The sequence below is a fragment of the Tympanuchus pallidicinctus genome, unplaced genomic scaffold, assembly GCF_026119805.1.
Source record: "Tympanuchus pallidicinctus isolate F22 unplaced genomic scaffold, pur_lepc_1.0 scaffold53, whole genome shotgun sequence".
Taxonomy (NCBI): domain Eukaryota; kingdom Metazoa; phylum Chordata; class Aves; order Galliformes; family Phasianidae; genus Tympanuchus; species Tympanuchus pallidicinctus.
In genome coordinates, this window is record NW_026294773.1 from 204,225 (window position 1) to 219,174 (window position 14,950).

Below are 14,950 nucleotides of genomic sequence, written 5' to 3' on the forward strand. Positions count from 1 at the left end.
TCTCCTGGGAGGAATCCAGGGCGAGTTCCAATCCTGCTGCTCTGAGCACAGGGTTTTCTTCAGCGTTTATTCAGACCCCAGACCTACTTTGAGAAGGGAAGGCAGCAGAGTCAAGGCGAGCAGAGCAGGATGCTTTATTCTGGTTTAAGCTGCACCTCAGCATTGCCAGAGCAATGCAGCACAAGAACCTTCTGTAACACTGCCCAGGCAATAGCTAAAATGCCACAGTACAGCTGAAGTGTTCAACAGAGAACAGAACCACAGCTCACAGGGAATATTGTGATTTACTCCGCTGCTGTGCGGGTTAAGATCGTTTTCCAGAGCTCAGTAAAATCACATTTCATGAACTTCTGAACATTCACCCTAAGTTGCTTCCTGCGCAGTACTGTGCAAGTTCATCTCTCTCTGCTTGGAGAAGCAGGTACTCCTAAAATCAAGGGTGTTTTAAAATCATCCTTTAACGTTATCTAGAGAAAGTCCTCTGCAAAAGTCTCCCCTGGTGAATCCAAGACAAATGCAGCACTGCCACCCTGAGGATGAGAGGCTGCACCACCACAATGCTTCAGCCATCAGGCAGAGAACAACGTGCTGCTGAGAAGCAGCGGGGAGTTCAATCATCTATATTAATACTTGGAATAGGACTTGTATTTATTTTCTTCACCAATGCTAAAAGCAGGTAGTAAAAATCCAGCACTGTGCAATATATTAATAACAATCCCATTGAAAGTCTTACTTAGGCTGAAAGAGAAAAGGAAAATGAGATTATTTCACAAGCTGCCGAGGAGAGGAGCTGCTGCACTCGTGTATATTGGTGTGCAAATCCTAGGAGGACATCTATTCCCAGGTCCATTTCATTTCAGCACGGGAGAGGCAAAGAATCTGCCTTGACGCCTCAGCTGGGTTGCTGACTTGCTTTTGTTCACAGATCTGGTTCAAGAGAAGTTGAGAAGGTGAGGTTTGAGTTTCGGATACAGACATCCAACAGCCTCCCTTTCCCAGGGAACTGCACTCAAGTTCTACCCACAACCAAAAAGCCCACTTCCACACCTTCACCCTTCCATAACACAATGCTCATTAACCATTACGCAGCTTGCACTGTTACTACACCACTAATTAAGGCAAATAGATCCAGTAATAAATCCAAGCTGCTCCCAGAATTGTGTCCCAAAGTCTAATTTACTTCCTCTTGAACACCCAAACCACCTGCAGCCATCAAAACATTTCCATATGGCACCCAGAGGAACTTACTTGGGGGTCATGCTGAAGGTGGAGAGGACCTTTTGGCACAGGGAGCTGGAAGACAGCCTCCTGTACATCTGCCTCTCTGGAGTAGTGAGGGGTTCAAATATGCACTCTATAAAAAAAAGAAGAGGCAGTGAAGTGAGCAGCATGAGGACAGCTGAGTTTTCATTGCTATGCAAGCAACATCTGACATTTCCCAGCGTCTGTCAGAGATACCAGATTTGTCTAGTATTTTCTGGCATGCATTCTTTCCCTCTCCCTCCCTGCAGCATGCAGGAATGGCTAATTCCAACACTCTCACAAGCAGCTTTGATTGAGGATCATTATTTTCCATACAGAAGCCGCACAGCCAGTAGAGCAGCATCCAGCTATTACCTTTAACATCTGGTGTCTGTGGAGTGGAGTAGGCATTGGTGTTCTCAATTACATGTGCTGGGTCCACGTTTTCTTGCTCCACCATCATCAGCTGGCTCCAGTATTCCATAGGCAGCAGCAGAAGCCGCTCCACTACCTACAGAAACACCATGAGCATCCAACATCAGGAACTGCACGCAGCCCTGACACGCAGACACTGGGCAGGCATCGCCTCAGCTCCCAAGGCAGGATCCTTTAGTGCAGTCCATTTACCCACAGCAGCTCTTCCTGCTCACCTACCTTGGGCTGCCGCTTTGTGTCCTGCAGGAGCGTCATCGGGTCAGGATCAGGCACCGCATGAGCAACTATGGTGGGGCCAAAGACTTTGGCCAGGTTGGTGACGTCCATTTTGGTGTCAGGGCTCTGAGCCACTCTGTTTTTAAAACAAAGGAAAGGAGTTTCTCCCTTTATCTCTTACTTAATGCTCCTGGCCCAAGACTTCTCACTCACAGGCAGCAACAGGAGACTATCAGAGAACACACCAGTGGCAATAAGCTCCTTCCTGAACTATCACTCCATCTGAACATACCTCTGCAGATGAACCATGAGAAAAGCCAGGGTGTCTCTATTGGCCCGAGGAAGTTCCCCAACTGCTTGGTACATAGCAGCCACACTGTTGTCCTCATCTGAGATTTCTGAGGGGAAAAAAAAAATTAAAGAACAAAAGTTTACATCTCAGAAAGCAGTTCTAGAGACACAGCTGAAGTATTCCCCTCACAGTAAGAGCTAGCCTGAGAAAAACCAGGAACCCTAAGCATTCCAGTAGTTCTATATCCTGGTCAAGCACTAGAATGTAACAGAATCATCCCAGAATGGCTTGGATTGCCACCCACTAAATCAGTCCCACCCAGCCTGGCGCTGAGCACCTCCAGGGATGCGGCACTCACACTTCCCCAGGCAGCACCTTCTGAACTAAGAATTCTCTCCTCACATCTCACCTAAACCTCCCTTCTTAGTTTAAAACCATCCCCCCTCTTGTCTTACCACTATCTGACCGTAAAAAGATGCTCTCCCTCCTAGTTAAAAGGTCCCCTCCTGTTTTGGAAAGAACTTGAATTTCTTTCCTCTTTTGCTGTGCTATCTTGGAATTTCTCCCCAGCAGCCTGAGTATCCGCAGCAGAGCTGCAGTAGGAGCAGCAAGGTCTGCCAGCTCACGTGTGAGATAAACCCATCATTAAGCCTTTGAAAAATGTGGGTGTCACTTTCTGTCTCCTTACCTGCAGCTTCCATAAAAGTCTTGTTTAACCTAAAGGTGAGAAGGGGTTCTTTCAGGTTGCGTAGAAAGTCTTTCAGGAGGCCGCAGATGGCGTGGATATCATCCACATGACTGAGCAAGGGGATATTTTTTGATCTGAGAAACTTCTCTTTCAGTTCTCTCACTGTCTTGTCACAGCCAGATATCCGGTAAAGGCCCTTCTGTCAGCAGAAAGCATTGCACAGAGGCAGAGTATCAGTGCACAAAGGCTGCCTTCTTCTGTTCCCACTTCTTCCCCACCACCTGAGCACTCAGCACAGCCACGGCTGCTCAGTCTCCCACTGAGCAGTGCTGCACACACCATTAACAAGAGACATTTAGGGTGACTGTTTGCTTCCCCAGCATCCCAAACCCATTTCACCAGCACTCTCCCTCCCCTCATTTTTACCTCATGGAGGCCTCTCTGCTCAATCTCGTTAACACAGTGCACTACGATGGAAGGGATCATTGGAGGAGCAGAAGGGACAAAGTCCATTAACGTACCCTAAAGGACAGAAGAGCAGCAACAGAAAAAAGTACTCAAGTCTTCATGACACAGAAAATATTTTCTAAGGAATTCACAGCAAGATTTAGGCTCAAGAACAAGCCTTGTTTCTTGTTCACCAGCCCTGAGCAGCACTACACCCATCAGCACACTGCTGCAAGATCGCCCACGCCGAGCTGCTACACACACAACATAACACCACTGCAACAAGACATCCCCACCAACCAGCCCTGGTTACTGAACAGAACTTCAGCAAATTGGTTTGGTTTTTTATTATGCAGCTCTGAGCAATGGGAGCTCTTCTACAGCAAGGCAGACTTGTTGGAGCTTAAGCACGTCCCAGCTCCAGCCAAGCATTTACCTGTTTGGGTCAGCAGCCATGCATTGCCCCAGACTTACCTCCCCAATTTTGACAGGAGGTCCTGTCAAGGTGGGGATGCAGGGAAGAGGACAGCGATCCCGACACTCTGGATGACTGACCACATGGCAGTCTCTGCACTTCAGAGAGATTTTTCCAAATTTCACTCTTTTTCCACAAGGAACACATGACTCTGGCTTGATAACCTAATGATTCAGAGCATACAGACAGGAAGAAATTAGTGCCTTGTAGTAACTCAGCTTAAACTGGATAACCAGGCAGATAACAGGCACGGTGAATACTGACTTGGGATGTAATGGCTGGTGGTTTCTTATCAATTAGCTTGCTATCAGACACATCTAATGAAAGCAGATACTTTCCAAGTTCCTGCCTGCAAACCTACCGTCTTTGAGACAAAGTCATGCAGCCTCACTCCCCCGCTGCTCTGTGGGGTGCCAGAACCATTACTCTCTGGTTTGAATTCCACCTGCTTAGAGCCTAAGCTTGTTTCACTGCTCCAAGGCTGCAAAGGACCTAGAAAACAGAAGAGGAATGTCAACTAGATGGGAACTGTTCCCTTGTGCGTCCCTTGCTCCAGAGAAAATGTGCTACAAATCAGAGGCAGCAGCTTAAGTTGTGGAGCATAGGAAACTGCAATGACAGGACATCTTCTAGCTAAGCAGTGATTAGGACTAGAACAGGCTGACACCTACCACTCTTCCTCTGGCTTCTCAGGCCATAAGGCACAGTCTGGATGGTAGAGATGGCTTCGATAGGACCACCATCACCAGGAACCATGAGAGTCGTCTTTGCCACTATGGATTCATTTCCCTGTAGCAAGAAGGATGTTGTTAGTGACAGCAGTGCTGATGGGACAAGGATTTATGTCTGCTGGCCCTGGAAACAGATGTGCACTGTGGCCAACTGCTATAGGCGCACACGAAGCCAGCTGGAACCACCATACCTGGTCTGCTGTGGAGCCAATCGATCGGATTTTCTTCTCAGGAGCTGGTGGGCCTTCAGCAAACTGCCTGGAAGAGCGCTGAAAAGACACAGTAATTTAGTCTAAAAGGCAGGTAACACTATTAACTTAGTGATATAGAAGTTCAGCACAACTAAAGAAGCAGAACAGCCGACTGCACACACTGCAGCAGCATTAAGTTCTCCATGGTATCAGCTGCCCATCAGAAAGTAGAAGAGTATCAGGAGGCCTCAACATACAGCTCCTTCAAATAGCTCCCCTGGCCAGCTCTGTACTCCACCATTACCAATCTAGAGTGGAAATTTTCTCCTGTGTAGAACAGAAAGATTAACTTCCAACAGGAAGCTTCCCTGCACTGTTAGCTGCTAATAATTCCTAAATACTCTCTTACAAACTCAAGTTCATAACAAGACAGCTGAAACTCCACTCATTGTGCCCTGTGGAAAAACAGCATCAGAAATAACTTTCACACCAATTCTACACAGTAAGTCTGAGTTATATTAGAATCACACCCATCAGGATTTGTGACTAGCAGCTACCCGTCACAGGTGGCTGTGAGATGACAGGTGGTGCCAGTTAATGCTAACAATGGGACCTGCCTGAAGGGAAAAAATTGAACATACCCTCTTCTCTCTCCTCTTCAGTCTGACAGCTTTCACCGCAGAGGAATCCCAGTCCTGTGGAAAACAGTCAGCACTGGTCAGCTCGGTGTAAACACCGCACCTCCTCCGGTCCCCACTTTCATTAAGTTTTATCCAATAGCACACCAGAGAATCGCAGATCAGCTCTACCAGTTTAATACCGTAGTAATCTAAACACAGGAGGTCTCTGGAGGTTACCCCACAGGTTTAAGATTTCATAGTTTAGAACTTGGAATTACATTACCAGTGAATCATCAGTCTTGTCAAAGCTGATGTCTGACAGAATTGAGCCAGATTCATCTATTGTAGACAGTCTAAAAACCAAGAATTAGAAAAAGCATGCATCAGTTCAACTTGCAGGCAGCTGTGGTTGCTCCCAAAGCAGCCTTACACAAAAGAGCTCTATTTCAAACTGGAATAAAAGTGAAACTGTTGATATGGATGCAGCATGTATTACAGACACACACAGCTAAACCAATACCTGTCACTTACGCCGTTCAGACAAAACCATTTTGCCTACCTCTTGTTGCCTGAACCTCCGACAGAAACCTGTGGTCTGTTAAGAAAGGCAAGGGCAGATTTCTGTTCTTCACTTAGCTGAATGCTCCCAGATGCATCACACATGAGCAGCTCTCGAATCAGTTGTATTTGCCTCTCCTGAAAAAGAGAGAGAATATCAGAAGCCATTTAACTACGTGAACCAATCTCAGCTATTTGAGACACCACAGATAGGCTCTCAGAAGTTGCTAAGAGCAAGTCCAGCACTCAGGCTGTTGATGCCTGCAAAGCCCAGGCTCTGCCAGGCAATAGCAGCTCAACTCCAAACAGCAGCCCTTTGCCTTCCAGGCCAAAGCAGAAAGCCATTACAAGGAGCCAAACCTCCTTCTCACTGATTTTTTTATTCCCCCTTGTTTTGCTTGGTTTTTTCCCCCTCCAGTCCTTATTTCCCATGGATAATTGCAGCTTAACCACCTTCTCTCCACATTAACTGGAGCTAACCAGTAACAAAAGAAACACTCACCAGCTTCTCACAGTCTGCTTCAGCTTTTTGCCTGCGTTTGATCTCTACATCCACTTGATTGCGAGCGTGTTTCAGCTTCACATCCAAAGCACTTCGCTCAGCTTCACTTTTCATCACAAGGTCTTTGTACCTACCAAGCTCCTGCTCGGTTTTCTGCCACTTTCTTCGAAAGTCTTCAAAGTTCCTTGCCAACTGAATGAATTCTGGAGAAAAGGCACATATGTCACTCAGATTCAGAGAGGAGATGCAGCAGCTCTCCTATCATTGAGAGCAGGTTTCTGTTAATTAAATAAAATCTCTATTAACTGAAGCGTGGAGAGGCTGGCCTTGCAGCAAACCCTGCTATACTCCAGATGTTCCCAAGATCTCACACCCTTTTCAGACCAAATCCCAGTATCAGCATCAAGCAGAAGATAGCTCATGTGAGACCACGACAAAGCCAGCTTGCTTTCATCCTGCGACTTCCTATTTCTCAACAATAGGAAAAGAACAAACCCTCAAATCTGACTGCCTGTAAGAGTGTTGTTACCCAAAGCCTCATCAAAGGATCCTTCAGTAACAGCTAATGATGTTTGCTGCAAGAATATAAACACACAGATGCTGCTTGCTGACACCAAACTTACGGTATTCATTTCCTTCACTTAAAACTTCAGCCTGGCGTATGAGCTGGTCACACAAATTCCACAGATTCCTCATCGTGGTATCCATCCTCCTGCCAAGAAAATAGAACTAAATGAACACCTCCAGATGAAAAATGCATTAGCAGCCCAAAGAAGAGAGAATCCCATTCAGATTTCTCTTTTCTTTTGGCAAGATGTAAAAGCTGCCCCAAAAAAAGGCTTATGCTTTATGAAAAGACCTGCATCTAAACTCTTAAGAAGCAAAGACACTCAGCCTTCCAGAACTCAGTATTAGAGCAGCACAGCTCTTCAAACAGCCTGCAGGGCATTACAGAGGAGGCAAAAGAAGGAATCACAAACCATTTCCTTTCTGCAAGGCTGCAGGACGTGGCTCGGGCCCACTTTGGTGCTATGTAGGCCACCAGAATTCAGAGCTTCACGAGGTAAAAATAGAAGCAGCGTTCTGAGGAATTTCAATACCGTGTTAAATTTAGCAGCATTTTAAGTTACAGCTCCTGCTGCAAACGGCCTTGGAAACGCAGGCAGTCAGCAAAATTCCTTCAAACAGTAAAAACAACGGCATAAACAGGAGCAGTGAAGAGGAAAGTCTCGAGCTCAGCAGCACAGAACGCAGTTCCTTAATAGAGAAAGGGCACTCGGGACAGCCTCGGTTAATGAATGAGCAGGGCGGCTGGGAGAAGAGCCAGGAAGGGCAGAAGGCCCGGTTACAGACCCACAGCCAGGGGTTTTCAGCTCGGAAAAGCAAAGCTTCTGCAGTGCAAAGGGCGCTTCCATAACCCAGCAGCACCGCAACGCGCCCGCAGCTCCACACCGAGCCTCACAGCAGCCTCCCGGGGCACAGAGCGCCGGAATGCCCTGAGATAAAGGGCGGGAAAGCCCTGAGGTAACGCTGCACGCACCGGGAAGCGACCCGACTTTTCCTCCGCCCGGCACTAAGGCCCCAACGAGACTCCTCCGTCAGAGAACGGAGCCCCGCGGACCACCCCCCCCCCTCAGCCCAAGACCCTGCTGACCCTCCCCAGTCCGACACCAGAACCCCGCAGACCCCAACTCCGGCCCGGTTTCCCCCACTCACTCACGGCGCTCGAGCTCCCACTCCAACAGCCGGCCTCAACCGCCCCGCGATTCGGTTTGAATCCCCGCCGCCAGCCAATCCCAGGACGCTCTCCACCCTCCCGGTTTCTGATTGGTTCTTCTCGTTGTGAGTCTGAAGTCAAGCCGGCGCCATGTTTGTTAAGGGCAAGGCTGTTCCGCGCCGCTGATTGCGGGGCTGCCGGGTGATGAAGCCGACCAGGCACCATCGTTACTATTGGCAGCTGCTTCTAGCCTGCGCTGCTTAGCAACAGAGCAGGCGGGGGATGGCGGCGGGGACTGAAACCCCAACCCTGGGGCTGCTCCTTCTGCAGCGACCCCGAGCGCAGCCTTTGGCAGCAGAGGGGTATTTTGGAGGAAAAAAAAAAGCTGTTCTCAGGCCGAACCCCGTGACTGTGACTTTATGCTACACCAATGGCACAAAGCATGGCAGGGTTCCGGAGCCCACGGTGCATTGATTTTGCAGAGTGACATCAGACGCTCAATGAGCCCCAGAGCTGTTTCTGAGAACTGAAGCTTTCCAGGAGGCTGTTGGTTCCGTTTGTCCCTTGAGAAGAATGATGGCCTTTTGTCTTCTATCTGAGCCAACCGCCCCACAGGCCAAAAGGCAAAGCTCCATTTCGTGCCTCCTCCATTTACAGACCTTTAACGCAAATAAAACGCAAACCAAAACCCAACAATTACAAGAAACGGAATCGCATCATCATAAAATAACAGTGCACTTTAATCTTTGAAACCTGAAACAAAACAGCGGGTAATTGAAGAATGGATATTAGCAATTAGAAAGCGGAACTAAATGCTTGAAATTGCTAAGTGGGAAAGCAAGTTCATAAAGCAGATTGCTCTCAAAGATCCAGATGCTTCGTCAGGACTGTGTTATTTGGGCTATATAGTCTGCTTTAACTTAATAATTAATTCATAATAGGTTTCAAAAAGCTTTAAGGTTCCCTGAAGAGTAAACAGCAAGGAGGTATCGAGAGGAAAAGTGGTCAGAATTATCCACATTTACGGAAGAACTGAGGCCTGGAGGAGAAATGCCTCATCCTCTGCGCCAATGGCAAAGCAAAACGAAGATGCCAGCCTTGATATTTCACCTTGTGGCACAAAGCAAATCATCCAGAACCCCAATTTGCCCCAGTCTAGAAAACAAATCCAGGGTTGGTTGTTAGGGCTGGACCTGCTGAGAGCCTCTGGTACACCCACAAAGCATTTTGTACCCCCATTTCTGGGGAGATTTCGTGATTTCAGCTGCAGCCCTGGGCCTTCTGCAGCTCCTGCCCATAATTAAATCTTCTAAGCTAAGACATCTCTGTTGGCTGAATGTATTTATAGGTAGGTGAGTTGTTTTAGTGTCATTCTGAAGAGCTGAAGAGGCTTTTGCTCATAAGCAAATTCTCCCTCTTCTCAGTAGTCACCTGCAGTCTGATACAGGCTGGTTTGTTTAGCAATAGGGACCAGTGTATTCGTTTAAGGAGCAATATATCGGTTTAGCAAAAGGAATCAATGAGTGTTAAATCCAAAATTTTCCATTTCCAATTTGCTTGGTGTGTGAACAGCCTTGTTTTCTCTTAATTCTGCCTCTCAGAGCACTAGAGTCATAATAAACTACTGATCTTTGTACTTCACCAGCGGTAAGGACATTTTCCTTGGATTTCACACGTTATTGTTTTGGAATTTGCTCATTATGGCCTAACGAGCGTGAGAAATTGGCCAAATTGGGGAAAAACAGCTCAAGGTCAGCAAAAAAGGCTCAGTGATGAAACTGATGGTGGAAAAATGGGGAGAAAGCAAGTGGGTGTATGACCACCCTAGGTAGTAGAATACGTATGCCATTGGCATACATAGGTATGTCCTAACTGTTAAAATGTAGAACCTGAGCTCTGAGAGATTTGGTTGTCGGGTCATCCGGTCCATATGGTGAGGAATAAAGGAATGTCGCTTTCTAACACCGTATCGCAGCTGGAGTTTTCTTCCCAGATTTTGGATGACAAGTCTCTTGCCAATAAAAAGGCGCATCATTTTATGTAATGGCCCACATGGCACTTGTAGTGAGCTGCCACATTAGGCGGTGTGTTTTTCAGCCTGATGCACATTCCATTTCCTCCATGCAATTTCAGGCGTCGTGTCTCCCACTCTTCCTCTAAAACCAATGAGGGTTTGAAGGACATTGGGAACTGAATCCCCCATGGGAGCTCCTCCAGGAATCTCCTTGTGAACAACGATGCTCTGCTGTGGCCAACAGGACAGACAAGCAGGTTCTGGGGAGCTCAGTAAGATTTCCCTTTCCTCTTCCATGGCAAATCTATGGTGAGAGCAGGCAGGCCAGATGCACCCTTCACATCTCACTTTATTTCAAAGCAGAAGACAAGGCACGAGGATTGAGGGCCTTTATTGCAAAGCAATTATACTCTCTTTTGTTTGTGTCAAGTATGGGGGGAGAAGCCTTGAAACGTCTCATCTGGGAAACCGTTAATAGAATTTATGCTAATTTGATGATTCCGGCGATTGCTGGCGGAAGCACTCCACATTTTCAGGCAGCTGAAATTCTCCTCGAGCTCCTCCTGCAATCTCACTCGGTTTGGTTGCTCGCCCGTTCTCATCCAGATACTGGATTCTTGCTTGCTGGGAGATGCCTGGGATGTTTGGGCACAGAAGTGCCTCCATCCTTCGGGTGCAGGATGCAGAGGGAGCTGCCCCAGCACAGCACCATGTTAGCAAGCAGCCCTGCGGCAACAAACCTTCCCCACCAGCCTCGACTTCTGGTGGAGCTTCGCACAAATCTCTCTGCCTGGCTCCTGCCTAATTAACTTCGGAATTGCAAACCCATTTGTGCAGCTTTGTGCTTAGGGGAAGCCTTTATTAAGTTCTTCTTAATCCAAAACCAGTTAGAGCGCGCTGGTCTTCATGAGCAGTCATCCAAAGAAAGAAAAACCACCCCCAAAAAAGCAGAGCTTGAAACTTTCAGCCAGCAATCTTTCTCTAGGGGAAAACAAAAAGCGGAACAAATTATCTTAGGTGCATTTCTCTTGATTCAGCACTGATTTCAGAATTCAGGCATTCAGTGGCATTCGGAGAACACCCGGCAGGCTGAGCAGGGAGGGCAGCCTGGGTTCAGCTGGAGGCAACCGGACATTTTTGGGTATGGATTCCTAATTTTTCACAGCTTGCCCGAGCCGCAGGCCGGCAGATGGCATCACGCTCATGTTGTTGGGTGATAGCAGGCTTTGCCACCACTCAGCTGTGCAAAATATTGCTCGGCGCTTTGCCCGTGCAGCCTGCAAGGAGCGTGCCAAAGGAGCAGAGCTTGCACCATGAAGCCAAAGCAGCCGGGTTTGCTTGTGGTCGTCCGCCTGTGCGATTCCTCCAGCAGTGACCAGCAATGGGGTAAAGAGCACTTGGATGAGATCAGAACAATCTGGTGCCTGCAGCAGCGCGCAGCCCATCCCTTCTGCAATGGTGCATCGATGGCGGTGGAGGAGGCACGGCCTAATCTTGAACTCGTTAAAAAACAATGGGAGTCTTTTTATTGCCTTCATCTGGCTTTTAATGAATGACCTCTTGTCGCCAGGAGCTACGTGTGGTGACAAAGGGTCTTTGTGGGCCGATATTTATGATTTCATTTAAGCCGGGGAGTAAGCTAAAGAGAGAAGGCTGGGAAATAAGAGCTGAGCTGATGCTTCCTGCTTTAAACTCAAGGGATCTTTATCTAGAGTTTTTGTATTAATCCAGTTGTCATCTCTTAAATATTTGAGCAACTCACAGCCACGAATTGGCAGAACACAAAGGTCACGGCTCGGTGACACAGCAGGGAAGGACTCTCCCAGTCCCCACACATTTCTTCAGTCCTTCGGTTAAGATGGGAGGAAGGATTTGCATTTTCCTAGCCTCCCCCGCCCCCGAATTGCATACACATGGAGCAGACCAAGCCCTGCTGTGAGTGTGCAACCCACTGGTGTGCAGCCCCAGGCTCAGCACAGCCACCGGGTCCCAACCTCCTCGCACCGCTACTCTCCAGCGCTGATAAACGTGCGCCTTTTCCCTGGACGGGGTTCAGCGATGGATTAAGCAGCTGGGAGTCTGGAGGAGAGCGCGGCCCCTCTCTTTTGCCATGCAAACAGAGAAAATTAATCTTCCAGCTTCCTCTGATATTTGGGCTAAATTACAAGCTGGGAGCGGAGATAAAGGACGGGCGAAAGGAAGGCACAGGTACAGCGGAGAGCCAGGCTGCTTGGCACAGGCCCTTGTCCGTGCAGATAACAGCTCTCCTCCCTGTGTCATGCATAATTCACCAGCACTGCCTCCCTCTGTCCTGGTCATCCCTTTCTGTTTTCTCTCCTCCAGAAACCGGCAGCTTCCCCGTCCACGTAAACCCGTGCATCTCATCCAGGCTACGTGTGGGTGCAGGAAGGAGAGTAAGCACAGGTGTGTGCCCAGAAACACAGCAGCGACGTGCAGACCTCAGCTGTAGCAGCACAGTGCTCTGCTGGTTTGGGAGACACCGACACCAACACAGCCAAACCATCACAGCACATCAGCTTCTGCAGGAGGCTAAAGGGGGATTTCATCTGCCCATCACGTTTCAGCTGTGGTAACCGAGCTATCTCCCTAAATCCCTCTGATGTTATAGTTGAGTAGAGGTTACTTCCTTTGGGATACCACCCCCAGCATTAACAGGCACCAACTGCATTCATTTGGTCCATCATCCGGCGGCTGCTCTGTACCTTTTTTTTTTTGGTTTGACAGAATTGTGCCACACAGAGCAGAAAAGCCATGGAGGTTTTCCATTGCCTCCGATAGCTTCTTTCCTAGAACAAAGCAGAAATAACCCTGGTCACTCCCAGCCAAACAGCCAGCATAGACACCTGCTTAATTATTTTTGCTTTGTAAATGAAAGCAGTGCCATGAGTTTAATAACTGCTGCTTAGGAATAATTGGGGCGATTATTGTATGGCCCAGGGGGAAAATTGCAGCTTGTTATCTCCGGGGAGTAGCATTAGGATCCAGAAGATAATCAGAGGGTTATTTGTTGCACTTTAGATGGTATTTCTTATGGAGTTAGGAGTGACAAAGCTCACATTATTAGAGCACCTCCGAAGTAGGGAACCCAGACACCTGTAAGCTCACCAGCATCCAAAGCTGTCCCTGCAGCAGGACAGCAGGCACACACATCAGGGAAGCCACACTGGAGCTCAAACACCTCCAGATCTGTGTCACTCACCTCTTTTATTCTGTAATTTATTTTCTTAAAGCAGACAACACTTGGAATAGCAGCACGTCAGGCTGCTGAAGAGGATGCAAAAAGGGGAAGATGCTACCAAGTACATCTGTACACAGCCACAGGCTTCCTTGGGACTTTCCCCATCCACCCCAGTTGATGGCATTTGCCTGTCCTCTCACCTACAGCAATAAATCTGGGTTCAGCAGCAATGCTCACACAGCACCACGACACCAGGACCGGTGCTTGCATAGCTCCAGCACTGTGGATCCTTCCTTATGAACACCAGGATTGCTCCCCACTGCACAACCCAGCACCTCTCCTTGGTGTCAGACATTTTGTGCATAGCCAGGGAGCAACTTTTAGCTCTGAAATCATCTGGAGGGTTACAGGAATGGGGGGAGAGTTCCAGCAAACCCATATGCAGCAGAAGGGCAAAACGCAGCTCCTGGTGACGCCTCCCTACATCAGTCCTTCTCTTGGCATCCAAACTGCATTCATCCAGGCTGGCTGCAGCTGTGCAAAGAGGATTTTTAGCAAGGCTGAGCCCAGCCGAAGCACTCAGAGCTCTATTCTCTAGGTTTGCTGCACAGGAGCATCCCCACATTCTGCATGACACTGGTGAACAGGATCCTGCCAGCCTCAGGAGAGCAGTGAGCCACAGCTCTGCTATCGATCCCCCGATCAATGACAATTCAAGGCCTGGAAATGACAGTCCTCAATTCCCACCCAAGGCTGTGCAAGGAGAGGAGGGAGCTCCCTCGGAGTCTGAGCGCTAACCTGAAGCTGGAGTGGAGATGGGAAGAGGCTCTCTTGCGGCAGGTGGGTTGTTTAACAAATTGGACACATAACAAGACAAAAGGCACCGAGGAAGGAGATCTGTCGGGACCGGACCTTTATCTCCAGCACGCTGGCAGCCAAATCTTTGTGCAATATTTATCAAGGGTAAGCGGGCAGGAGAGCTGGCAGCCGATACAGAAGTGAGGAATTAAAGCCTCTCATTGCCATCCTTATCTGTGGGGCAGACACGCCAAGTAAGGGGTATGTGGGAGCTGCGAGGCAGCCCAGGGCAATCAAGTTGGAAACCGTTTGTGGACTTAACCTTATTTGCTCAGCTGATGGGAGCAGAGTGGTAGCACTGAGGGCAAATCAGCATGTCTGTATCCCCGGGAGGCCCTCATGGCATTGCACAGCTGGAGGGGGACGTGGCAAATCTGCCCCAAACGCATCTGTGCAATTCCAATTAAAATTCACTTTTATACCAGGGAGTTTGGGAGCTGCTCTTCTTTCTCTCTCAGCTTTGTTCAGCAGTAAGACAAAAGCAAAAGATGCTGTGCCCTCGGGTGTGCTCGCATCTCCAAAGTCAGAGGCAGGAGTGCCTTGTGAATGGCAGACACTGCATGGCACTCTGCAGCTGCCCCATGAATGCACCAGGAAAGCCGCAGGGAAAGTGACAGATCCCTCAATCCCTGCAGAGCTCTAAGACTGAGTTTCTGCACACCCGGTTCCCCCAGCTCCTGTGGCCACGGATGGCAAGCAGAGGGCTGCTTCGTCTCCTGGGAATCCCCAGCTCTCACATAACACGGTGGTAATTAACTCACTTAT

The 14,950-nt window shown here is 48.5% G+C and overlaps 2 protein-coding genes across 4 annotated transcripts in view; one reads left to right on the forward strand and one right to left on the reverse strand.

Annotated features, from left to right (window-relative positions):
* LOC128091854 (cytochrome c oxidase assembly protein COX14) overlaps window positions 1-14,950 on the forward strand; it is a 161,638-nt gene that overhangs the window by 105,274 nt on the left and 41,414 nt on the right. The window lies entirely within an intron of this gene.
* Window positions 111-8,232, reverse strand: RACGAP1 (Rac GTPase activating protein 1). Of its 3 annotated transcripts, none has more exons than XM_052705229.1 (17): window positions 8,118-8,232; window positions 7,021-7,109; window positions 6,398-6,600; window positions 5,897-6,033; window positions 5,621-5,690; window positions 5,359-5,412; window positions 4,718-4,795; window positions 4,467-4,584; window positions 4,157-4,287; window positions 3,795-3,959; window positions 3,300-3,395; window positions 2,874-3,072; window positions 2,186-2,291; window positions 1,893-2,029; window positions 1,618-1,749; window positions 1,249-1,354; window positions 111-927 (listed from the first exon to the last, which is right to left on the reverse strand). In XM_052705229.1, exons 2-17 carry the CDS (start codon window positions 7,103-7,105, stop codon window positions 852-854), a joined length of 1,893 nt encoding a protein of 630 aa, XP_052561189.1. In that variant the 5' UTR covers window positions 7,106-7,109; window positions 8,118-8,232; the 3' UTR covers window positions 111-851. The 3 variants fall into 3 exon arrangements, with proteins under 3 accessions (XP_052561189.1, XP_052561188.1, XP_052561190.1); XM_052705228.1 differs by lacking the exon at window positions 8,118-8,232 and adding an exon at window positions 7,498-7,723; XM_052705230.1 differs by lacking the exon at window positions 8,118-8,232 and adding an exon at window positions 7,378-7,491.